The sequence below is a fragment of the Besnoitia besnoiti genome, chromosome II (genome assembly GCF_002563875.1).
Source record: "Besnoitia besnoiti strain Bb-Ger1 chromosome II, whole genome shotgun sequence".
Classification (NCBI taxonomy): domain Eukaryota; phylum Apicomplexa; class Conoidasida; order Eucoccidiorida; family Sarcocystidae; genus Besnoitia; species Besnoitia besnoiti.
The window spans coordinates 282242-305705 of NC_042357.1; the positions used below are offsets into that span (position 1 = coordinate 282242).

The window sequence follows — 23464 nt, forward strand, 5'->3', positions numbered from 1 at the left end:
AGACAAGGCGTCTCAGACAGTCGGGACTGGCCTCGACTCAGGCTCGCGAGACGGCGGAGGCTGGCGCTGACTTTGGTCCGTCAGAGCGGCAGCCGCTTCCGCACCCACGTTGGCATTTTGAGCAGAAAGGCGAATGCACGCGCCACAAAAAACCGAGTCTCGGCGGCGTCCATCGGTGGTAGGGACCGACGTGGGGTGGATGGAACTCCCTGCCCTCGGTTATCCTTCGACGCACCCGAGCCCTGTCGTTGGCGGCCGCACCTTCGCGCCCTTTCGTCCGACTGAATTGCTTCTACAACTCCACGTTGACGCGGGCGCCTCGCGCGCTGCTGGGTTCGAGGCCCTTGGCCCCCGCAGGGAGGAACCGCGCGTGCGTGACTGCGGCAGCGGCGATCTGCTCGTCTGTCCAGAGCATCGGCACCATGAACTCTGAGGAAAAAAAGTCACACCCGCTGACTCCCGAGGCGATGGCCGTGGCAGGAGCCACCCGTGAAACGCGAGGCAAAGCCCGCGACAAAATCCCCGAAACGAAGCTAAAGTGGTCGCACCAGCGGCCTAGAGAAAAGCGCAGAGATAACGGAGTTTCCAATCTGGGCTGCGACATCAAGAGCTGAAGCAAGGCGATCGAAAGGGGACGCACCCACGCCCCAGGGCAATACATACTGCAGCCAAGAGGGTCACGACACACACGAAGACGAGAGAGTGGAGACGATTGCACGGGCCTGCTGAAAGGAGAAAGAAAGACCGGCGAATACACCCAAAGCACACGTCTGAGGCGTCACGGAGCGCGACCCCTTCCGTCGCCCGCGCCTCTCCGCTTGTCCTCTCACCTTGTCCTTCCTCCATGGTCTGCGCCATGTCGTCATAGTGGCGGCTGCCGACCCAGCCCGAGACGCCCGGCGCGAAGGCCCAGAAGCTGTTTGAAAAGTTCCCCGTATCGACGACCTGAAGGCCAAACACTTCCCGGCAGGGGGCTTGCGCGGTGTTAAACGGGAGTTGGACTACTGCCTCACGCGAAAAGATCCAAACTCGACTTCAAGACCTCTCGATCATCGTAGTCACTGGCTTCTCGGCGCGCGCGGTCGATCCTCGGCCTCCTGCAGTGTCTCACCTGAGTCCACCTCTACAGCTGTTGCGTTCATTCGCTGAGTGGACGCGATTCGCTCGAGCGCCTAAAGCGTATCGAATTAGGTGCCGCCGCGTCTGCCTCTATGACTTGGTGGACTTCTATCGACACGTACACACGCATCTATCTGTCATCTTCGCAAATTCCGCCTGCCCGCGCGAAACCTCGATGCATTTCACGCATTCTCGTATCCCTGGCGCCCGGATCCACCTTCGCGCGCTCGCCACACCAGCCGAAGGTAAAAACAGACTTCTGTCTCTATGCGGCCCTCTCACCATTCGGAAGGCTGGAGTGTCGAGTCCTTTCGTGTACTGGCTCTCTCGCGGCGTCTCGTGACTGAGGACTGCGGAGCCGAAAACACGCGGAGAGAGACATGATAAGATTATAACTTTTTTTTGAAATAGACTGAAGCCTCTTAGCTCATGTAAAAACGGCAAAGACACGAATGTGGGTTTTACTGAAAGCGTCGAAAGGTGCTCAAGCCGCTCGTACCACGCGCGTTCCGAGACCTCAGCGGACGGCCGAAAAACAGATGCGCAGTATTTCTGGCAGCGCTTTCCTAGAAAAGTGGCAATAGGCGTCGCGGATTTCCGGCGCTCACCATGAGGCTCGCTGTGGTGGGCGCGAACCGTGCCATAGTTCCCGCCCCAGCTCAGAGGCCCGATGGATGCGGAGTGCCGCAGAAGCGGAACGGCCTCGCCGAGGATGTGCGTGAAGAAGCGCGCCCGCACAGAGCCCCAGCGCCAGGCGCGCGCGTCCCCGTATCGCTCTCTCAGCCACCGCAGCGCGGACGCCGCGCCCCTACACAGCAGCGCGACCGGCGTCGTCACGTCTGTAATCACTCGGTCTGACAAGCGGCGCACGCCAAACACACAAAACGACGCGCTGCGGAGGCTGACGAGGCGCGAAAAAGCGCGAGATCGGACGCGGAGACTCAACGAACAGAGGGCTACCCGCCAAAACTATCGCTGCTCACTAGCTACACTCTACATGCAACGGATGGAGCCTTTGGGATGCGGCCTCGCTGTACAAGGATGAAAGAATTCATATGAGGACTGCCACGGATCCCGTAGAGCGCAGACGGCAACACGAGGATGGTGAGACCGCGACGACTTGAAGGCGCGAGCGGCTCTAACGGGCGCCACCGAGGCGCGGCCTCCAAGACGAAACACCAGCATAGAAACAGAGGCGTGCGACTGTTATATGCCCTATCCAGCGAGATGACAAGAAGTCACGTTGTTGCAGAATACGCCGTGCAACGGAACCTGGCTGAGGCTCACCGCCGGTCTCGAGAGCCCGCATCAAATTGCCTCTCCAGTGATTCAGCATCTCAGTCCGCGGAAGCCAGATCGAGTGGAGTCCGCCGCCTGGAAACCGAGAGAGACAGACGCGATGCCACATTGTAGGTGTAGGTATACGTACCTTCGAGCGACGTTGCACGCCTCAACTGCTAAATATCTGCACATGCGTGGATGCTCACATGCCGTGTGACTTGGGGGTGTTAGGTTACCTGCGCTCCCACCACCATTCTACGCTTTTCACGCAGACACATGTTCGACAGGCGTAGCCCCGCGTCGACGATCCGCTGGTCCTTTCAAGAATGGAGAGAGCCGCAGCCGCGCGACACATCTGGCACTCAGAGTTCCGCCCACCTTCCAGGGGCTCCAACAAAAAAAGGAGGGGAATCACCTCAGCTTCGCCTAAATGCTAGACGCACCCCGTAGCCACGAAAGTGCCCTACACACAAAGTAGGTAAGTTTATGTAGCTGTCGACGTGTATATCTACGTACCTCTGTATCTACCTATCTATCCATCCATCTATCAATCATATATCTATATGAATATACTTTCATATTCGAGCGAGGAGGTGTCTGGGTCAGAGGCCGAAAAAGAGCTTCGCACCTGCCACGACAAAGAGCGCGAGATCCGAAAAGTTGTGAAGTTTGAAGAGCTCCTGCAGCAGCCACTGGATCCAGACTTCGTAGACCGTGGCGGCCGTGGAGTCGCCGTTCATGCGGCCATCCCAGTCGCGGAAAATATCAGCCAGACTGGAAAAGGCACGCCAGCGGGAACAATGCACACGAGACAGAACGCGTAAGCAAATGACGACACGCCTCTCACGAGACACCGCCGTCTGCCTCTCCATACGTGTTTTTGGCTACAAATATGTTGACGCCAATAGAGCCGTGGCGCCGCCGCCCTGCCACCCCCCCGTGTCTCCGCGGCTGTGGACACGTCGCCTGCATGCGGCGGCTCTTCTCCTGTGCATCCCAAACTGTTGGCAGCTTTCACTAGACACGACACGCTGATCCTGTCTCCCTGAGTCTCTCCGCGACACCTACAGGTCTCCGTCGCTCTGCGTCAGACCTTCTTTCGCGCAGGCTTGGCGCGTGGCTTCGATCTCCAGCGAGCCAGGAGGCGATCTGCCTCGCTCTGCCTCTTCACGTTTGGTCTGCTCCTGCAACTCGCCTTCTTTTGCTTCTTCAGTTGCTTCGTCTGTTCCTGCTGTGCCCGTGGGTGCTGCGCCTGGCGACGGCGCGCCGAAGGCGAAGAGGAGCTTGCGGAGGACGTAGTCGCGAAATTCCCGTCCGTTGATACTTTCGACGTCGAGCTGAAACACAGGTGAGACAGCAACGGAGACAGAGGCACTCCATAAGATTAACTCGTTCTGGATGGCGGCTGCCAAGAACGGAGAGTTGTATGCTGCGCGGCGCCGGCATCTCTACGCGACCCCAAGTCACGTGCCCCCTATGCAAGCACACGGCTGGCTTTTCTGCGCACCCAATCGCGTCTGAAGTCTCCGCTAAAAGCAGGTAGTGTGCTCGCTTCACACGCGTTGGCATGCACCCCTCTCTCTAACCCACGGGCACGGAAACGCTGAGTAACCGCGCATACGCGTGTGTCTCGCAGCCTCACCTGCATCTCCATCATGTCCTGCACGGTAATCTTCTTTTTCCGCCGAATCAAATCGCGGAGTCTTTCGTGTATTCGCCGAATCCGGTTGCTGCAGAGCGCAGGGGCGTGCACCACCACAGACACAACCGCAGACATACCGTTGAGGCAAGCCCCTAAAGCGGAACGACGACGGCTCAAAGAAGCCTGTTTTCCACATCGGATTCACGCATTCTGCGGTGAGGTCCGCTCTCTTTCATCCGAGTGTTTCTTAAAAGGCTCCCGGGTTCGCGTACGCCTGTATTCGAATTTGCAGCTAGCTGGATCTCCCCGAAATGTACGAAGGCTGCGTATCACCCTTCATATGCCAGTTCAGTTCGAGGACTTGGCTCGTTCATCGGATGTGATCCGGCACAGAAAAAGCCTCGGCTTCATCTGCCTTCGTCTCCACCTGACGCGAGATGCAAGCGCCCGCTAGCTCCCATCCGGGTGGCCGCGCGCGCAGCACCACATATAGATTTTATAAACTGCGTCGCCGATCCCTGCAGCAGCGTGATGCGACAAGGCCTCTCTCGATACGCTAATCTTGCTTGCGACCCATGGAGACTAGTGCGCGGATACGAAAGGACACAGGTAGAGCGTCGAACTGCAGACGCATGTCCAACATATATATGTATATTGCTCGGTATATATATGTATATATAGATAGACAGATATATAGAAAAATTGTACGGAGCGTAAGAGGGCGTCCAGACTCATGCGGCTATATGGTGCCGGTGTAGACCTAAGAGGGAGTCGGTCTTCGATTGAAAACTTTCATCCAAGCGAGAGGCGCTTGCTTACCCGGGCACGTAGACCTGGCCAAGGAGGTCGTCGGGGTCTGGGGCGATTTGGCAGTTCGCCGAGGCGACGAAGCCTTCCTTCGGGTTCATCACGTGCGGGAGACTCTCCGGCGTGATGATGCCCTGAGAAAAATGAAAACGACCAACAGCGGAGCAGCCGTTTCGATGGCAAGTGTCTGCGGGCCTGCCTGGTCCAGCGTGCAAGCGTGCATGAATATGACTCGATGTCTCTCAGCCGGGAAAGAAGTCTTTCCTCGATCGAGAGCCACCCCCCACACGTTTGCCGAAAATCGGGATGTGTGCCTAACGGCTCGCTGTCAGGCACGCAGGACACGTTTAGCGTCGCGGTGGATTCAATCAATTATGCGAAATGTATGTTGTCCAAGAAATCTACTTGGAATAGGAGACTTCATAGAACTCCTGTGGGTACATAGTATACAGTGCCAACTGTAGCGGCTAAACTATAGAAGAGTCGATTACTATCCATGCATACCAGGAGTACAAAGCGTTCATTCAGTTACTGACCAGGTTTCTAGGCAGAGACTGCGGGCGGGGCATCTGCCTTGCAGGTATATACCTGGACATGTATCCACAGATGTAATCCCATCTGTTGAGCCAAGCTCCATAAGATTTGAACATTAGGAGCGTGAGAAAAGACATTTCACGTTCATTCAAAGTGACCTCCTACACACCAAAGATCTTCATCCTCGCGTGCACGACAAGAGGCTGATCTACCCAGGACCTGAACTTAAGATAAGGACTGCATCTCGCGGAGTTGCAACAACTCGAAAACTACTTCTCACGTTCCAGTCGGCTGCAGAACTCGACCCATCTCTGAAGTCGCCTTCGGCGTCGCTCGCCTTGGCTCGTACAGGGACGCCGCCACTCAGCGACGCGCCGATGTCTCCTTCGCGGGTCGCCCAGACTGTGACGAACTCCGACTGCGGATTGGCTCTCGACTGTACAATTGAACAAACGAAGAGGGAGGCATTAACGCAATTACTGGCATGTGTCGGCAGCACCGCTTAGGCTGCAAACGCAAATATGAGTCGTCTCCTCGTTCTTCCGCGGTCGGATGGTTGACGAGGCCACAGATAAACAGTTACACATTGTTGGGAACCGAGGAGCGAGGACTAGCCATTAAGCAGAGACCGAGAGTTTTTGATATTTTGCATTCGCTCACGCAGACCGCTCATTTCGTCGCGCATGTTTGCACGCATCCGCAGAACGAGCTCGTTGGAAAAAGAAAACTATCCAAGAGAACAAATCCACGCGCGATCTGACGCACCAACCCAAAAAGTGGAACTTCGAGAGGAGACACGACAGGCTCACCACGCTGAGCAAGTCGCGCCAGTCCTTTCCGAAGTTCAGCGTCGGTCCAAACCCCATTGCTGGCGGCGACCGAACTGCGAAGAAAAGAAATGACTCAAATTGAAGGGAAGGCGCCGCCGATGAACGCAGGAAATCAGCTCTAGAATCGACGGGTGGGCGGCAGCGCCCGTGCACGCCGCGCACGGAGCGAGCGCGGCTTGAACCTCCATTCACCTGCCTATCAGATTGGTGTCTGTGCTTGTATCCCAGCATGCACATAAGTCTACATATATACACACATTTATGTATACGTAGAGACTTGTGTGTCGACGGAGAACAGAAGTAATACGTTCCTGCGCGGCTTTGTCAATTCGCGCGCCAGAGGCCGGCAAACACCTGTCTCTCTAGGAGGTATCGACTCAAGGGAGACTTGCTTGCAGCGGACGCAAAGGCGAGAGCTTCGTCGGGCTGCAGCAGCGCCTGCAGCTCCTCGTAGGCGTCGCTGATGAGCGGCCCATGGTGCGTGTACCGAAGGAGGTAATTGACGGGCTTCTCGAAACCCTGGAAGCAGACGCATCGTGCCACGGCTCGGGTCTCACGAGTGAAGGTACGCGAGAGAGTTCCTGTCCACGGGTGCATCGCGCTTCACAGTGAGCTCGCGCCTTTTGCCGCCTTGCTACATGTGCGAAGAGTATGCCTAGGGCGCCGACGTGCCGTTCAGCGCACACACACAGCCACAGGCTGCAGCGCTTTCCCACACACTTGAAGTCCCCCAGCCGCTACTCGCCGTCCAACTCTACGTACCCACACATGCAGGGTCAGGCCAGTCCGCACGCATATACATATATTTATCTATATCCACACAAATCTATGTATACATGCATGGAGACGTGACTGTTGCGGGCACGTGGCGGCGCGAACTGAGCTGCGTCGTGCCGAGTTTCGCTCACCCGCACGGCGATCGCTTCAACGCGCATGCGCAGGGGGACCCAGCGGCCGTCGTAAAAATAGTGTTCTCCGGAGCCGTCGAGCTTCACGAGGAACAAGTCCTCGATGTCTGTGTGCGCGACGGTCTGCGTCCAGGCTGTCTGACCGTTGTGCCCAATGAAGACAGTCGCGAACCCGACGAATCCCGCCCCCGTCAGGCGCGAGGGCTGCTCCTGCGCAGCGGCGGCCTTGTCGCCAGGCGCCGCGTGCGAGTCTGCAGGCGCACTGGCGGAGGCCTTGGCGCCGTCCGCCACCCACGGCGGAGTTGTCAGGAGCGCGGAAGGCCCAACGGCGCGGAACAGCGGAAGCCAGAAGGCTGCGAAACGCGAAAGATGGAGGAGACGCAACGGCGAGGAAGACTGGCGCAGAGGCTGCGCTGACAGAGTCGAGGGGGGAATGTGCGCTCTGCTAGGCCACAGGCCGACAGTAGCCTCCACACGGGTGGCATTCGAGGGAAATTCCAGACATATAAAACAACGCTTTCAAACAAAAACGGATACGCGTGCGCCCCGCACGCGCCACAGCACTGTGATACGCCCCCGCCGCGCTACACGCCAGCCAAGATATACATAATCATATATATATCAAAATTTGGTTTGCGGTTATATATATATATATATTTGTAGATGTGTGCGTCCATATTTCCAGGGGTCTCTGAACGATGAGATGAGTGTGTTCACGCACTCTTCCCCGACCACATGCACATGCGCAAGCGGCGAAAACGGATCCTGGAGAGGCATTTCGGCAGGTCTATTCGACGTGGGTTAACACGTGCCTGGGGCCGTGGCCTCGAGATGCGGGTCGCCCGCGAGGATCGGGTGACCTGACGCGCTGTACTTGCCGGCGACAGCCCAGCCGTTGCTTCCTCCCTGAACGCCGCACGCACCCAGATAAGCAGTTCGGAGAGAAACAAATCCGCGCAAGAGGCGAGACCCTTGCTCTCAATTCAAACAAAACACTGCAGCATCTGTAGAGAGGCAGGTGGGGAGACTTGGACAGGATCTGCGCGAGACACTTCATGAGTGAACAGGTCCTCGCTCCTCGACGCTAGTAAGGCGGTGCGGGTTGTTCCACTGCACGCCTGGCAGTGCACATAGCATCCACGCAACGCGCCCACTCAGTCCCAGGTTACAAGCCTGTACTAGCGTACAAACATGCACGAATTCCCGCACACACGAATACAGCCGCGAGCGTGTGTTTCCGTTCTCCCCACCCATTTGCCGAGTGAGATGCCGGAGTCTCTTTTCGCCCGCGGCGCCTGCGCCGCGCCTCGGGGATGCTTTGCCTGCTGGGCTTGGCTCTGTGTCTGCGAGCGCGGCGCTTCTGCGCGCCCGTCGGCCTCCGCGGTGCGCTCTGCCTTCGCCGCTGGCGCCGCTGCCCGCGACGGGGACTGCGCGTCTGCGCCCCCGTCTGCCGGAGACGCGGGCGGCCTGCGCCGGGCCCAGGCGTCGTCTGGCGGGCCTGGAGACCCGTAGGCCACGCGGACCCCGCGCTGGTCGAAGAGCGACGGAAAGAAGCCCTCGGAGTTCACGAAGGGAATGCGCGGATCCGACAGCCGGATGTCGAAAGCCTGGCAGCGAGACGCGGCACGCCGGCGGGAGAGCGCATGGACACGACGCGCGCCAAAGACAGGCGCAACGCGACAGTTTACGTCTTCGCAGTGCATGCATGAGTCACAGCGTACTTCGGCTAACTGCCTCGCCATCAAGGGGGGACAGGTCTGACTTTCGCTCGACAGCCAGCCTTGTTCACGTGGGCACCCCTGCACGGCTACGGCTTGTCTGCCTGTGTAGATATATGTGCGCTTCTCTGTGGCGCGAGAAGCCAGACGACTCGACGCGTCGACAGAAGAGATGTTCACGCAAAGAGAGGCAAAGCGCAGTCGAATGCCGACAACACATGCAACGTGCCGAGGAACTCCGTCATGCGTACTTTCCAGTAGGACCGGAGTTCCTTCTTGAGCAGAGCGCGGCAGAAGTCCACTGTGAAGCCCCGGTTGAGAAAAAACGAGACCGTCGACGAGACCTGAAGGATCTCCGTCGGCGTCCACGAAGTGTGGGGTTGCCAGTCGAGCAACGCGAACTCGATCGGCCGCGCCTGGAGCTTCGCCGCCGCTTCGTTCCACGCTGAAGATAGAACAGGGAAACAAACAGTTCAACTCTCGTCGTACCAGCGCCGCGGCGACCAGCAACAACACGGCCACAGAAGTTAGAACGCTACAGCTCTCCACTATTTCTACGCAGAAGCGTGCTTGGCAGCAAACCGAGAGTCTACGCCGATATGACACACCCCGACTCAGGTACCTCGCGCAAGATGGTGAATGTGGAAGAGCGCATCCGGGGCGAGTTCCTTGAGTTTTTTCTCCACCGCCTCGCGGTCCACGAGGAGCCTTGAACAAGGAAAAGAATCCAACAAAGCAAGGCTTGCTCTTCGGCCTCATCCAGTGGACCTAGTGCGGCCTGCTCGCGTTGAGGGCGAGATCAACGGAGAATGCTGGGTGTTAAAGACAAAATGCAGGCGTGTCTGGGAGCCAGCAGGTCTCACGCGAGAGGCACACGAGCCGCACGGAATTCATGCGCGTGAACAATCGATGTCACCAGGGTTATAGTTACGGTACTTACGTAGAAGATACAGTGTACTGTGACCTCTCTGTGCAAATGATCCCCGATCCAAAAGTGTATAACGCAAATCGAATAATGTTTGTAAGATCTGAAAATGCAGCGAAATAATCATGCATAACACGTGGATCCTACAAACAGGAACAAATGCTTGCGTAGATGAACCACTGATCGCCCACAAGAGAGGAGTCTACACCTGGAGGGGTCTCGACGCGTTTACACACTCTGCAGCAGACCCTGAGAAAACATGCGAGGAAACGGGGCTGAACAAACTGGTCGTTGACTGCAAATGAGCCGCAGCCTCCTCGTCAGCGTACGCGACTCACCGAGAGATAAAGTCCGCGCTGAGGAGCTCCTCGCCTAGCGTCTCAGCGAGCTGACCCGTCGCCAGCCGACGCAGAAACTCGAGCTGGAAGGGCCTCTCTGCGGCGAGACAACCAGTCAAATGTCACAACACAGGAACGAAATAAAACATAGAAAGGCAACGCGTCCTTGCAGCGACTCACTAGGGTACTATCCACCCGTATCATGTATGAATGCTTGGTTATATGTGGATATATTTGTATATGCATGATGTATGAGCCCGTGGCTGAAGAGGAAGTGTAGTCTGGGGGAGAAGGGGAAAACAACACTTTCATACACACACACGTGGGACTGAATGCGCACGTGATTTGGCATGGTCGCGAGTATCTCCTTGTGTACATGCATGGGCTAGCTAGTGGGTTCTTGTTGGGATCGGAATAGTCCTACATATCTATATCTATCTCTCTCCCTCTCTCTCTCTCTCTCTATATATATATATATATATATATATATATATATATATCTGTTTAGGGTAATTATGGTGGGCGCGGCCGAGTCGTTTGCCTTGCGTATCAGTACAAATTCTTGTCAGGTCGCAGGCCTTCTGAACACGGAAACTTCTATTTATTGTTCGTTATCCTCTTCGAGTCTCACCTGTATATTCAATGAAGGCTTGAACATAGTTTACGTCGTTCACTGAAGGCGCACAGTGAGCACGACACAAAACGCGCGAGAGCAGACTGACTTGAAGAAAGTACTTTCGTCTTTGCGCTTCTGAAAAACTCCACCATTTTAACGAAACTGTCTCTTAGATTTGGGGGCAGCCACGAAGCGGAACAGAGGGAGGTCCACCATGGAGGATAGAAGCTCATAGCCGGCTGCTGGCGCGTTTCGAGCTCCTTGGAAACTGGGACTCGAGCCGGCGAAACAGCGCAAAACGAGCCTCACCTACACGCGTCCGCTTTCATTTTCTGTCTATCCCGATGATCAATCGCTAGAGTGCGAGACTCTGACTCTTGTTGTCGCGACTTCAGACAACGTAGGCGCAGGGCCTCTGGAAAGGAAGCGCCTAGCGGATGCGGCGTGAGGATCCTGAGGGCGAAAAAAGCCAGGCGGGGCCTCACCGTTGTGTCCGAATATGTACGGAACGCCGTATTTATCTCGGTAGACATCGACGCCTGCCTTCAGCCCTTGAAGCTGCAGACAAAATTCACCAGTATTTGGGCTCAGGACACACACTCAAAGCCACTGCCGAAGACTGCTTGCTGTAGAGTCCGTGGCAGGCAGACGGAAGGCGCGTTCGCAGGGCTGTCGAGAGCGAGGCGAGGCGCACGCGGCCAGTGGCTCGCCTGCCTCTCTCGAATTTAGAATGTGAGGCAACGACGAGTCGCTTCACAGAGAAGCGCGGCACTGCGTCATCGGAAGAGGGGGGTAAGAGAAACGAGCCACTTGCAGGCGCTGGACGGGGCGGCGAGAGAGCATTTGAAGGCGACCGGAGTGGCAGCCAGAAGAGAGGGCGGAGTCGCAGGGGGAAAGGAGCGAAGACACCGGAGCGAGGCGCGGAACCTACCTCGTGATCCTGATCCCAGAACGTCTCGTTGATTGTGAAGAACTGCCGAATCACGGGCAGGGCGGCGAAGGAGATGAGGTAAGACAGGAAGTCAAGCAGACGGTTCACAGACCGGTGTGTGGGGTACTGAACGCACGAAGCGGCAAGCGAAGAGACAAGAGCGGCCTGAGGGACAAATGAACAGCCTGAACCGCCTAGGCGTGCGCGCGGGCGACGCCCTGCCATGTCTTTCGCCCCCCTGCACGACGAATGCGCGAGGGACAGTGGCAACGCGAAGTCAGCGCGGAGTCAGCCGGGAGAGCCCTCCTCGAGCCATCTGCCATGATCTGCGTTTAACTACGTCAGAGGCCCGCTGGCGCAGTGCTCGGCTGCGCCTGCGCCTGCCCAGGACTCTCCCAGTCTCGTTTCAGCTAGGCAAAGTTATGGCACCACGCGGCTTGCCGTGTGTGTCGCGCGTTTGCGTTTCGCGGGAGTCGGAAACTCGTCGCTCACTTGGGTGTATACGTAGACCTGAAACAGGACGGCAAGCCCGAGGATCCCCAACGCCCCAGACGCGAAGAGAATGCGCCGGTGAAGACCCGCCATTGGTTCCACGGCGCGTGCGGACTCTCTTCGAGAGAGCGCTTGGTTCTCAGCGCTGGAAATGCAGCGGAGGCAGACTGAAGACGCGTTCTGTGAGACTTTGTCGCCGGCACGCCAGCATCATGTCTCTCCCAATTGGGGAAGACACACCTCGAGCGGCTCGACCGCACACGCTCGGTCAGGTCTCGCTTCGTGTGTCGCCTGCCTCGTGGAAAAAAGGGACGAGGGCGGGTGCGCGGGGCTTTGACGCCCGCGCGAAACAAGAAACGCGGAAAAAAAATCGCGCAAGAGAGTCAAAGGTCACTTTGGAAGTCTGAAATAGCCAAGGGTTGTCTTGTCTCGCGTCCTCGCAGTCGGAGTCACGGCGACACGCGAGCCTGGCGCCGCCGCCGGCCGAAGGAGATAAGACAAAATCTGCGGATGTCCCCCTTTTTCTTCATCTGTCAGCTGTGCTCCACGCGAATTGGCTGCCGGCGCGGGAGAAAGAGAAGACTCGTTAAGCGGCGCCTTCTCGATCCTTCGGTGTCGCGCGTGACGACGGACTGCAGAGACTCTCCGCCGTCGACTCGCGCGGCGCGAACGCGTTGACGAAAACAGGGGGCCGCTTTGCAGAAATATGCAAGTTGCAGCTCGGGACGCAAGAACTGTGCAAATGTGCGCCCGGCTCGCGACGAGCTTGCGAATATCGCGGATTCTTGCCCGTGCGAGGGCGCCGCGCGGCCTCTGCGCGGCTCTCCGCAGAGGGTGGCTGAGCGTGCGCGGTGCGAATGCGGTGTGTGCCGCGGAAAAAGATTCTCATTGCGTCTCTTGGGCCGAAACTGGGACCCGCGGCAGCAGCGTCGCACCTGCCAGGAGTCAAAGCCAAGCAGGCAGCGAGCGCCCGCTCAGCTCTCCGCGGGGAAGTGACGGAAACGCGCAGAGTCCACTGCGTCCCCGTCGAGCCGTGACCTGCGCCGCCGCACAGAACGGACTCTGGGCCCCCGGGCGGCGAAACTGCTGCGAGGCGCGCCAAACCGAGGAAACTGGAGAAAACCCGCAGTCGCGGCGTTGGAGACGCGCTTGAGACCCCAACAGGTGACTCCGAAGGCATCCCGCGTGCCCTTCCACAGACTTCCCCTCGGCAGCGGAATGCGACTGACTGCCGCCCGAGGGGGGGAAGAACAGCGACGACGAAGACGACGCGAGAGAGGGAGGCGGCGAATGCCGCTTCGAGCCTCTCGGGAGTGTGCAGGCGCGACAGACAGACGACTCCCGTTGCATTCGAAGGGCCGGCTTGTCGACTCAGTCGCTCGGAGGAGAATCTGAACTCGTTCGCGAGAAAGCACGAGGGCACGGAGACAGCAGCAAGGGCGTGGACTCCGTGTCTCGCTGGCTGCTGCTCTTTCGAACCAGACGGCTTTGCGCGTGGCTCTGAGCCGCTGCTCGCGAGAGCCCCGCTCGACAGAATGAAAAAGAAAATCGGCTTCCCGCTCGCAAAGAAGGCTCCGAGCTTCGATATCCGTTGCTGGTGAGGCAGACGATTGGGTCTCTCCTCAACTCTGCGCAAGGAAACTCGAAAATTCCCGCACAAGGGCGTCGCTGCACACCTCCTCCAGCACAGTCAGGCGCCGAGGACGACGCGCCAGCGGAAACAAGAGAGATTGCATGCTCTGAGGAGAAAAGCCGGGCATGGACAGAAAAAGCTGAGAGTGAAAAACCCTGCAGTGCGATCCTCTCTTACTTTCTGTGCAACTTGGAGGGATCCTCCTTCTTCGGGAGGTCAAGCTGACTTTCTCCCTCTCCTTGACAGGTTTTTCTCTTTCTCCTCCGTCGTCTGCAGCAGCACGATATTTCGCAAAGTGCTGGCCGCGGCAGTTCTCTCTGAAACGGAGAGCAGCCTCGTCGTTTCACTCCCTTTTCTCCGTCCTTCTCCGTTTTTCAAGAGTGTCTGTGTTCGTTCACGTTTCCTTTTATTCTTGCCGCACCGGTGTTGGATTCGGCTCGGAAGAACGGAGGTTTTCCGTCGTTTTTTTTCAGCCCCCTCATCTCGTTGTCCGCCTTACGATCTCTCCTCGTCCGGTTTCGTCCCCTATTTCGCATTTATTTCGATTAAAAAACCCGGCGCAGTGCTGGATGCGACTGTGAGACACAGGCAGAAGAAGACAAACAGCATGACACCCGTGCTTCCTTGCCCGATGGATTATTCGGCGCCTCGCACTCTATAGCTCCTCGTTCGCCTCCCGTCCCCTTCTGCGGCTTCTTTTTCAGTTTTCGGAAGGCGCCAGACTCCTTTCTGGTTGTCTCCTCCGTTCTGCCTCTCATTTTCTTCTTCACTGTCCCTTTCACTCTCTCTGTCTCCAGGCTTCTCGCTCCTCGTGGCGCGTCACCCGCGGCCTCTAAGGCACCGTCCTGTGCGCGCGCGCCGCGGCGCCCGTTCGCCCTTTGAGGAAAATGGCGCAGCCTCCCTCCGCGTCGGGCGCCTCGGCGTCTGAGTCTGGCGGCGCGGCGAGCCAGTCCAGCCAGGCAGGCTCTTCTGCCTGCGGATTCTCCTCACGCTTCTCCTCCTGTCCGCCGCCGCCGCCGGCGTCGAGTTTCCCTGCGCCGCCGCCGGTCTCCGCGCCGCCGCCGCGTCGCTCGAACTTCTCCTCGGCACCCTCGGGGTTTTCTTCAGCGCCACCTTCCTTCTCGGGTTTTTCCGCAGCCCCGCAGATGCCGTTTGCGAGCTTCTCCGCGCCCGCGCCGCCACCGCTCCCGCCGCCGCCCAAGCCGCCGCGGCCGACGGAGGCGGAGCAGGAGGAAGAGGACTTCCAGGCGGCGATCTTCTCTTCGGCGGCTGCGGCGAGTCGCGGCCGCGCGAAGCAGCTGCAGGCGCCCGACGGCTGCAGCAGCGCCGGCAGCGCCGACAGCGCCGCCGCCGTGCAGCAGGCGCAGGCTTCCATGAGCGCTATCGCCGCAGGGTCCCTCAACACGCGCAACGCTATCCAGGGCTTCTCCCGCGCGGCAAACGTCGAGGCGCCGAGCGCCACCGCGCGCAGCGGCGAGAAGGCCGCCCCCAAGGTGCAAGTCAATATTGAGCCAGTCAACGCCACCGACGAACTCGGCCGAAAGGTGAGGCGGGCGCCGGCAAGGCGCTTGGGAGCGCGGCGCCGATCGCCGCGGCGCGGCGTTTCGTGTTCTGCGCGTCAGTCTTGTCGAGCCACTGTTGTTTTCTGCGCGAGCCGTTCGGGGGAGGAGGCCGCTGGGCGGGTGGAGGGAGGCGAGGGCCGCCGAGACCCGCGCGCAAAGTGTCAAGCCTCTGTCGTCCTGGCTGGATTGCTTGCAGAAATTCAGCGTGCTGCTGCTCGACCGGGGGAGGACGTGCCTTGCGTTGAGTGCGCGGCAGAGTGTTGGGCTGTGTACTTCCCGGTGTGCTTCTGCGTTCGCGTGTGTCTCTCTTTCGCCTCCGTCGCTCTCTCAGGTGTGGGATAAAGCGTACTACGAGTCCCTCGCGAAGTCGAAGGAAGATGACGACGACGTGTTTTCCTACCTGCCGCAGCCCAAGCAGAAGAAAGCCGCGCCGCCCATCGAGCACCGAAAGGCCTTGCAGCGGCGAGATTTCTCCATTGACCTGACAAAGGAGCTCGGAAAAACAAAAATCGTCACTCTCCAAACGCCTCGCATGCAGCAGGGAGGGTAGGCAACCCCAGGAAACGAAATTAGACATGCCTCGTATCATATATATCTCTATATATACGCACCCGTCTATGGAGTGTAAGGAACTAATCTGTAAACGCTTTCGAGGGTTCACGTATACGCGCGTATACATGTATGTTTGTAACTCTGTATGCATCTATGTAACGCCTGTGTGTATATATATAGATGTTTATGTAGATAAATGTAGGGAAATAAGCCTGTACATTGTTGTAGTCCGCTTTGCATGTATATATATATATGCATACGCATCTGTGGGCGGGCAGGTTCGTCTTCATCTTTGTGAGGAGTTCCGTGGTCTGGCGTATCGTGAGTTGGTGTGTGCGATAGAGTCGGAACGGGGTCCGGCGGCTTTTTTAACATCCTGTGTAGGAACAGTGTCTTCCGAGTTTTGTTTTTACTCTGGCAAAGGGAACACGGCGTTTTTTATGCGTCCTTTTCCTGTTTTGTACCATTTTCTTTTCTTCAGCTTCTGGTGCGACGTGTGCGAGTGCCTTATAAAGGACTCTGCGGCATACATGGATCACATCAACGGTCGCAACCATAACCGCATGCTCGGTAAGGCCCGGGGACACCTGAGGGAATGTCTTCCGCCGTTTTTTCAAGAAATGTTTCGTGCCATTTTCCTGCAGGTTGGTCTGCATGCTGCCTGAAATTCCGTTGGCATAGCTCTCCGAATTTTTTAGAATTTTTTTCGTGCGTGTTTTTGTGCGTCTCGTGTTTTTTCGGCGCCTTTAGGTATGACGATGCGCGTAGAGCGCGCGGCGCCGAAGCAGGTCATTAGCAAGTTGAGAGAGATGCAGCGACAGTCCCAGTTGGAGCTCGAGGGAGAAGAGGGCGAAGGGCCTTTTTCCGGCGACGCCAGAGGGCAGGGCGGGGGCTCGGAGGCGGCTGGGGCTGCGGCGGCGGGCGGCCAGGCGGCGATTGATGAGAACTACGACGACATCGACAGGATCAAGCGGCGGCTCGAGGAGCTTCAGAAGCAGGAGGAAGAGCGCAAGATGCGGAAGAAACTCAAAAAGAAGAAGAAGGCCACGAAGAGCGAGGAAGACGCGAAGAACGGCGACAAAGACGACGAGCGTGCTGCCGCCGGAACGAAGGCCTCAGGGGCAGTGAAGCACGAACAACAGGAGGAAGACGAGGAACAGAAGATGCTCAAAGCCGTGGGGCTTCCAGCGTCGTTCGTTGGGAGCTGAGTGGAGACGCACACGAAACAGGCATTTGTCCGTGCAGAGAGGAGCGCCGCAGGGCTGACAGTGAAGGGGAGACGTCCTCGGCGGCACTGTTTGGCGCACCGGAAGGTGTGCCGCCAGTTCTCGCTTCCACTTGCTCTGTTCTTATCCCGCTCGGCTTCCAAAAGTTCTCCTCTCTCTTTCCCATCTCTTGGTCTGAGAGTTGCCCCTAATCCTACTCCTTTTTGCTTCATCCGGGATGCGCTCCCTGTTTCTACTCGCTTTTCCGTAGCGCTAGCGAGCAGTAGACGGCTGTGGCGGATGACGCGTCTGTCGCAAACTTCCGCGCCAGCACACCACACGTTCAGCTACGCAGAATGAGTGCGAACAATACGCGTACCTCAAAAAGCTCGAGCAATGGTACTGCGGTGCGGTCGTCTGTCGGTCTCGAAAAGAGCCGAGGGGTAAAAGAACTCCGAGCACATGGCGGCCTGTTTGCGGACCACTCTACGCCTCACAGTCTCATCTCACGCGTTTGCAGGAGCCGGCGAGAGGTTCGGCAGTGGCTACGGCTGGATTTTCTCTTCAAAGTCTCTGAGTGGTACGGACGCGTCGGGCATCTCGAAAACAGGGCGTGCGTTCATTCACACTCCAACTCTGTCGCTCCAAAAGACAGAACTCGTGCACACTCGAACTCACTTGTTCTCACCCGCGGGTCCCTGCCATTCACACTAATTGGAGTGCCTTCACACAACAAGGCGCCACGCCACTGGCTGCGAGACTTTGTGTAGACGACGGCCCCTCTTTGTAGCGGTTTTCAGGCCAGGCTCATACTTGACATGGGATCTCGTAAAAAGACGCCCGTTGTCAGCCACACACAAGTTGCAGTGTGAGGCATCCTGTACGGTCTCTCCATGTGCCGTGTTCATCGCTTTTACGCCAGGCCCGTACAGCAGTAAGAAAGCTTGCATCAGCACACCTTCCCTGCTGTCAGTGGAACATGCGCAAGGAGGGTCCGGGGACTCAGGCACACTCGGAGAAATACAGAACGCTTAGTGCCAGCGCCTCCAAGACCCCCTGGCAAGCGTAGAGAAACGCCATACCACGTTGGGGAGGGGAGGGAGGGGCACACCCCCGCTGCTGTTACCAGATTGAGACAAGCGTGTGAGCTGGCGAGCAAGAAAGGGCGGGGATCTGCGCACACAGCGCGACGACTGCTTCGTCGACAGCATCATAGACTTGAATCTCTGCGATGGATGCAGAGCGCAGGAGCCCACACGCTTTCGGTTAGACTGCTGGGAGCCGCCATTCGGTTCGTTCTCCCATGCGTTACCTTACACACGCGGCACACCTGAGATGCCTACGCGACAGGCCCAGAATGAACTGTGTGGCGGACGGATTCCCGATCTCAATGCAGGTGTGTTGAATTGTGCCTACAGGTCGCCGACTGTTACAGATAGTATATCCCACGCTTGCTCGTCACTATGCGAACGCGCTGCCTTCTTCGGTACCGCAAAGAGAGTTACCTGACGCACCACATTCATATAGGGTCTTTTTTATCGCATCGATACAGGATTCTGAGGGTCCTCCAAGAAACGAAAACAACGTGACTTGCAGGTGCATCTCACTGACATACTGTGCTGGCCTGACGGCGTAGTATGCGACTTTGTGGCTAAGCCGGGCTGACGTAGAGTCCCACTTGGCAGAAGTCACCACATCTGCAGACCACGTCTTCGCATAGCAATGATGAAGAACATGCGTTCGGTAAATTGTCCTGGGCATGAAACCGAAGGATTCACTGGCGGAAGGCCTGCTGTGGAAAGTGTCAAGGAGCGGACCCTGCCAGACCCGGCTTGCACATGGGCGAACCCGCGCCCCGAACGGAAGTCGTTTTCGCAAGGGAAAAGACGCCGCGCGTGCCGTCGAGAGTTTGACGGTTCGGCCTTGCTTTCGGGGACCACAGCCATCCGTTGGAGACAATTAGCCTCTCTTCGGTCCAAACATATCCAAAAGAGAGGGAAGTGATGAGAATTTTCTTCGTCCCCAGACCAGCCGGTGGCAACAACGTCTTCTTCTTCTGTTCGGGCTCCCGCTGCGTCCCCCCTGCAACCGTGGCGCGTGTTATTCCTCCCTGGTCGATTTGTCGAGGTTCCCTGGCAACTTGAAAATGGCGGTGTCGCGGCACGCAAAAAGTATGTGGGGAATTTGCTTCACCGTTTCGGCGGTGTTGGTACTTCTGGAACCAATCCGCGGTCACGCAGAAGAAAAGCCTGCGTCCGGTGAAGTAAAGACATGCACGCCTCAAGCGACTGAGACCGAGGTGGCCTTGTCACTCACTCCCGAGATGTCGAGCATTTCGTTCAACTGTGGTACCAAAACTGCAGTACTTAGTCCCGCAAACAATTCTTTCAGCGTTAAGCCTGACTGCAGTGAGCCACAGCCTCTTACGAACCTGTGTTCCGGCGCCACACTAACGAAAGCCGGAGAGACAACAGGCGAATTGCAAACTTACGTGCTAACCGTCCCTCAAGAGGGTCGCAGAGGCCAGATTCTGTACTACAGCTGCAGTGAAGCCGCTCCCATTGAAAACAGGCGACAGGTGAAGGGAGATCCCGGCGCTGCTGGCAACAAAGGCAAGTGCACTCTCAAGATCACCCTCGAGAAACCACCGACTGAGGCCCAAGACGACCAGGGAAAGCCGCCCGCTGCCCTCGAATGCAAGGCAGGCACGTTGACCGCGACCGCTTCCACAGAGAAACCCGTTTCCTTCAAATGCTCTGAATCCATGGTGCTGCATCCAGAGAATTCCGCCGACGTGTTTGAGGACAGCGACGGTAAATGCGCGAAGAAGGAATCGCTCGCGAAGCTCGTTGATGCCACATTGAGTTCCAAACCACAGGGTGGAGACCAGCCTGGAGCCAAAGAATACACATTCGCTGTAAAGACGCCTCCTGTTCACGATACGGCGCTTTGCTACAAATGTGTCGCCGCGGACACGGACAGCCAGAAGAGTCGCTCTGCGTCTATGCGAGCAACACCGGCTGACGAAGGGAAGGAATGCGTGGTCAAGATTTCCGTCACGGGGACGTCGGGGGCGTCTCCGTCTGGAGCAGCAGTGTGGGCTGTGCCTGTCTGCCTGATCGGGGGGGGATTAATCATGAATCTGCTCTACGTGTGATATTGAGGTTCAAGGTTCGACGATGTGCTGGTGCGCCAGATACTGACCCCAGCCGGCTGGCTGTGATTTTGAAAAGAGATGGTGGTGCATGCCAGCTTGGTGTACTCAGCATTCCAGGTTTTTACGTGAGACTACCCGGGACTCTGCTTTTGAAAACGATGGTCCTCAAACATTTGGAGGCCCGCCGAGGCTTCTAGGGTCTGTCTAGCAATAGACACTTCGGAACGCAGTTCGACACGACAGGTATCGCATTGACTTGCTGAGGAGTGTCGAGAGGGCATTCTACGGTGATTACGGTGTACGCAGATATATTCTCGCTCGTCACTTTGCAAGTGTTCAGTGGCGATCGCATGCTCACACTCTGCCTGAGGGAATGATAGTCGCTGAGCCGCAAGTAGGGTCAAATCGCCACGCATTTGGATCACGGGAGAGGAGCACGCACCGGTATTGCGCTCTAGCTCTGAAATGCCGCACCGGTTGTCGTCCCTGAGACAGAATAATACAACACCGGGTAGAGAGCTGGGTTCGGAGCATTTGTGAGCCACGGAGGAACCTCAGGTAATATGTCCTGCCTTACGAGCGCAGCGGCGAGGACCCGTGAGAGCTGGCGACCCTCGGGAACTCCGCACGATGACTAGGTCACCTGGCGCTCCCTCAAAAAGCTGAAGATTTTGAAGCTGAAGACCAGAAGTCCACACTCTTCGGTACAGCGCAGGGACCCAGAAGATGCGGGTGCGCTGCAGACGCCCACTAGGTGGCAATATAACCAACGCCAGAATGTGGCGAGTCACAAGGTACGCGACACGAGATCCGCTTCAGAAGGCATGAATCGTCGGCAGCGGTCAGCACACAAGCAGCGAGTGGCGGCGGGGGGAGCGCGAAGGCGTTGCAGATGAAGGGCAGAACCCAGAACATGCACTAACGCCAACTGCAAGTGCTGCGCCTATTTTAAAGCAGCTACTGAGCATTAACGGGTACGACAAGCTCCTTCCGTCTGAAGCGACACATGCGTGCATGGGGTCTGTAGAATCCGGTTTGCTAGCGACGGTGAGTTCCGCCGCCCGCTGCAGTGAACCGTGCGCAGCCTCGCGGATCAATGACTCCTCCAGCAACGGCAAAGACATCTCGCGCCGGATCTTTTCCAGGTTTGCAACTATCGAGACAATAGAGTTTGTCGGTTGTCTATGACACACCCGAGTAAACGGTACTTTTTCTGGCACTATCGGGCCCTGGGCAGTCGATTTCGAGTTTTCAAGTTCCATTAGAGTTTTGCGGGTGCGGTAGCTACTGCTTGTTGCCTGGGTGTGAGCGAATTTCTTCAAGATGAGTCTACATTGTCGCCCCGTTAGGACCCACAACTTTTTAATTTGCGTGACAGTTGCAGTCTCCATTTTTGAACTGACGTCCCCTCGTGTCGACGCCACGGGATCGCCACCGGCGCATGCCACGCCTGCAGAAAATCCATGTGAACCTCAAACGGAAGGAAAGCAGATTATCCTCAGTCTTGCTGCAGACTAGACCAGCATATCTTTTACTTGCGGATTAAAGAAGGAAACAGTACTCTCGCCGCCGCTGAATGACCAGAAGTTCTGCGCCTCACCGTCCTGCGACAATCCAACACTCCTGTCGACCCTGGGGGCGGATACGAAGCTGACAAGTGCGTCTAAAGAACCGCAGCCAAGCCAGCAGTACACGCTAACAATCCCAGCAAGAAAAGGTCCCAGTCAGCTCTACTTCACTTGCTCGACACCCACGAATCTGGTGGTAGGCAGCGCGCTACAGGAGAATGAAGAAGGACCAGCAGACCCTAAACCGAAGCCAAACACTTGCGTTGTGAAAATCAACGTCGAGGCGCCGAAAACACAACCACCGGAACCCGAGGACCAATCCAACGACGGAGGAAATGCGCATCCAGCCGGGGAGCAGAGTACGACTGTGACTCAGTGCAAAACTGGTACCGTGAAAGCGAATGCGTCGCCAGACTCTCCGCTTGTCTTCCAGTGCGGAGACTCGATGACGCTCGACCCGAAACCTCCTAAAGAAGTGTTCGACGATCATGATGGGCAGTGCACGAAGAAGGTTCCCCTCACGGATCTTGTTGAAGCTGAGTTGCAAACGTTAAACGAAGCAGAGAAGAAATACACCCTAACCGTGAAAACAGCACCCGTCCATGACGCCGTACTGTGCTACAAGTGCGTGAAGGAAACTACTCCGCCCCAGCCCACGCCGGACCCCTCTGTTGAAGCTGCAGCCAAGGCTGTCGAGCACTGCATGCTAAAAATTGCCGTGAAGGGTACATCGGACCCATCTACGTCGGCAGCTGCCTTATTGGCTGTGCCTTCTTTTTTCGTGTGGGAATTCGTGCTCGGCAGCTTGCGTGCTTGAATATAAACATCTAGATCGCTGACGACGGCAGCAGCCCGAGGGAGGGCGGGGAGTGATGCCGACGGTTTTGGAGAGCGACTCTGTTTGATTATTCGTTCCCGGCGACCCCCCACTTCATGGAGTGGAAACCGGTGGAGCTCTGCGGGCGACGCCAGAAAACGGCAGTCTCCTTGGAAGGGCGCCCCGGAGGCGACGGACAAGGCAGGGATGGCCTTGGAGTGAGCCCCTCGGTGGCGCCTACGGTTTAACGGGTGGAGCTCGCACAGCCGCTTGTCAAGTTTCCTGCGCGGTATTACAAAACGCACGCTGTGCCAGCGATCGATAACAAGCATGTACAGCTGGTGCACGCGGGATCTGATGAAGGACATTTTTCACTCGTTCCATTGCGGAATGTTATGCTGGGGGGAGCGTTCTGTGTTTAATAGCTGGAACCCATGACTGCCACCGCATTGCGCTTGTTGTCCTGAGTTGCCCATTCGATGAGCGACCAGCGCCTAACTATATCATCGTCGCTATTCGTCCTTTTCATCAGGCACTCAACACTCTAGGCGCGGATATTCATGCCTGTGTTGTGCTCCGGTTGTTTCCGTGTGCATGTACATGGCTCGTTGTGGAGAGTCTGGGCGGCGTCACGTTAAGGTACAACGCCTCGCGTAACCCACTAGACGTGCTTCATTACGCAGGCAACGGAACGGGTCACGGATGCGAAGCATTGGTCCGCCTCGGCCGGCTGTATCCATTCTCATTGCTGGCGCAGTACGACGTTGAAGGCGCTATGTTGGCAGAGAACTGGCTGGGCACGCCGACAGCGCGAACTATATACTCCAGC

General features: G+C 57.3%; 5 protein-coding genes across 5 annotated transcripts; 3 read left to right on the plus strand and 2 right to left on the minus strand.

Moving 5' to 3' along the window:
* Positions 1-292: 292 nt before the first annotated feature.
* Positions 293-12234, minus strand: BESB_033680 (penicillin amidase; the record flags this gene model as incomplete). Its single annotated transcript, XM_029361954.1, has 22 exons — positions 293-555; positions 831-945; positions 1402-1469; positions 1728-1973; positions 2407-2493; positions 3029-3174; positions 3469-3737; positions 4043-4130; positions 4862-4983; positions 5664-5819; positions 6193-6266; positions 6606-6732; positions 7122-7474; positions 7928-8027; positions 8372-8728; positions 9091-9284; positions 9462-9547; positions 10103-10199; positions 10734-10775; positions 11204-11276; positions 11650-11775; positions 12142-12234. 22 exons carry the CDS (start codon positions 12232-12234, stop codon positions 293-295), a joined length of 3282 nt encoding a protein of 1093 aa, XP_029220919.1.
* A 493-nt stretch (positions 12235-12727) lies between these two features.
* BESB_033690 (uncharacterized protein) lies at positions 12728-14532 on the minus strand (the record flags this gene model as incomplete). Its single annotated transcript, XM_029361955.1, has 2 exons — positions 12728-13769; positions 14429-14532. 2 exons carry the CDS (start codon positions 14530-14532, stop codon positions 12728-12730), a joined length of 1146 nt encoding a protein of 381 aa, XP_029220920.1.
* A 129-nt stretch (positions 14533-14661) lies between these two features.
* Positions 14662-17096, plus strand: BESB_033700 (uncharacterized protein; the record flags this gene model as incomplete). Its single annotated transcript, XM_029361956.1, has 4 exons — positions 14662-15318; positions 15668-15882; positions 16370-16458; positions 16639-17096. The coding sequence occupies 4 exons, from the start codon at positions 14662-14664 to the stop codon at positions 17094-17096; spliced, it is 1419 nt and encodes a 472-aa protein (XP_029220921.1).
* A 2143-nt stretch (positions 17097-19239) lies between these two features.
* On the plus strand, positions 19240-20250 carry BESB_033710 (SAG-related sequence; the record flags this gene model as incomplete). The annotated part of the gene is made up of 1 exon (XM_029361957.1): positions 19240-20250. The coding sequence occupies one exon, from the start codon at positions 19240-19242 to the stop codon at positions 20248-20250; it is 1011 nt and encodes a 336-aa protein (XP_029220922.1).
* A 2013-nt stretch (positions 20251-22263) lies between these two features.
* Positions 22264-22635, plus strand: BESB_033720 (SAG-related sequence; the record flags this gene model as incomplete). The annotated part of the gene is made up of 1 exon (XM_029361958.1): positions 22264-22635. One exon carries the CDS (start codon positions 22264-22266, stop codon positions 22633-22635), a length of 372 nt encoding a protein of 123 aa, XP_029220923.1.
* Positions 22636-23464: the final 829 nt, after the last annotated feature.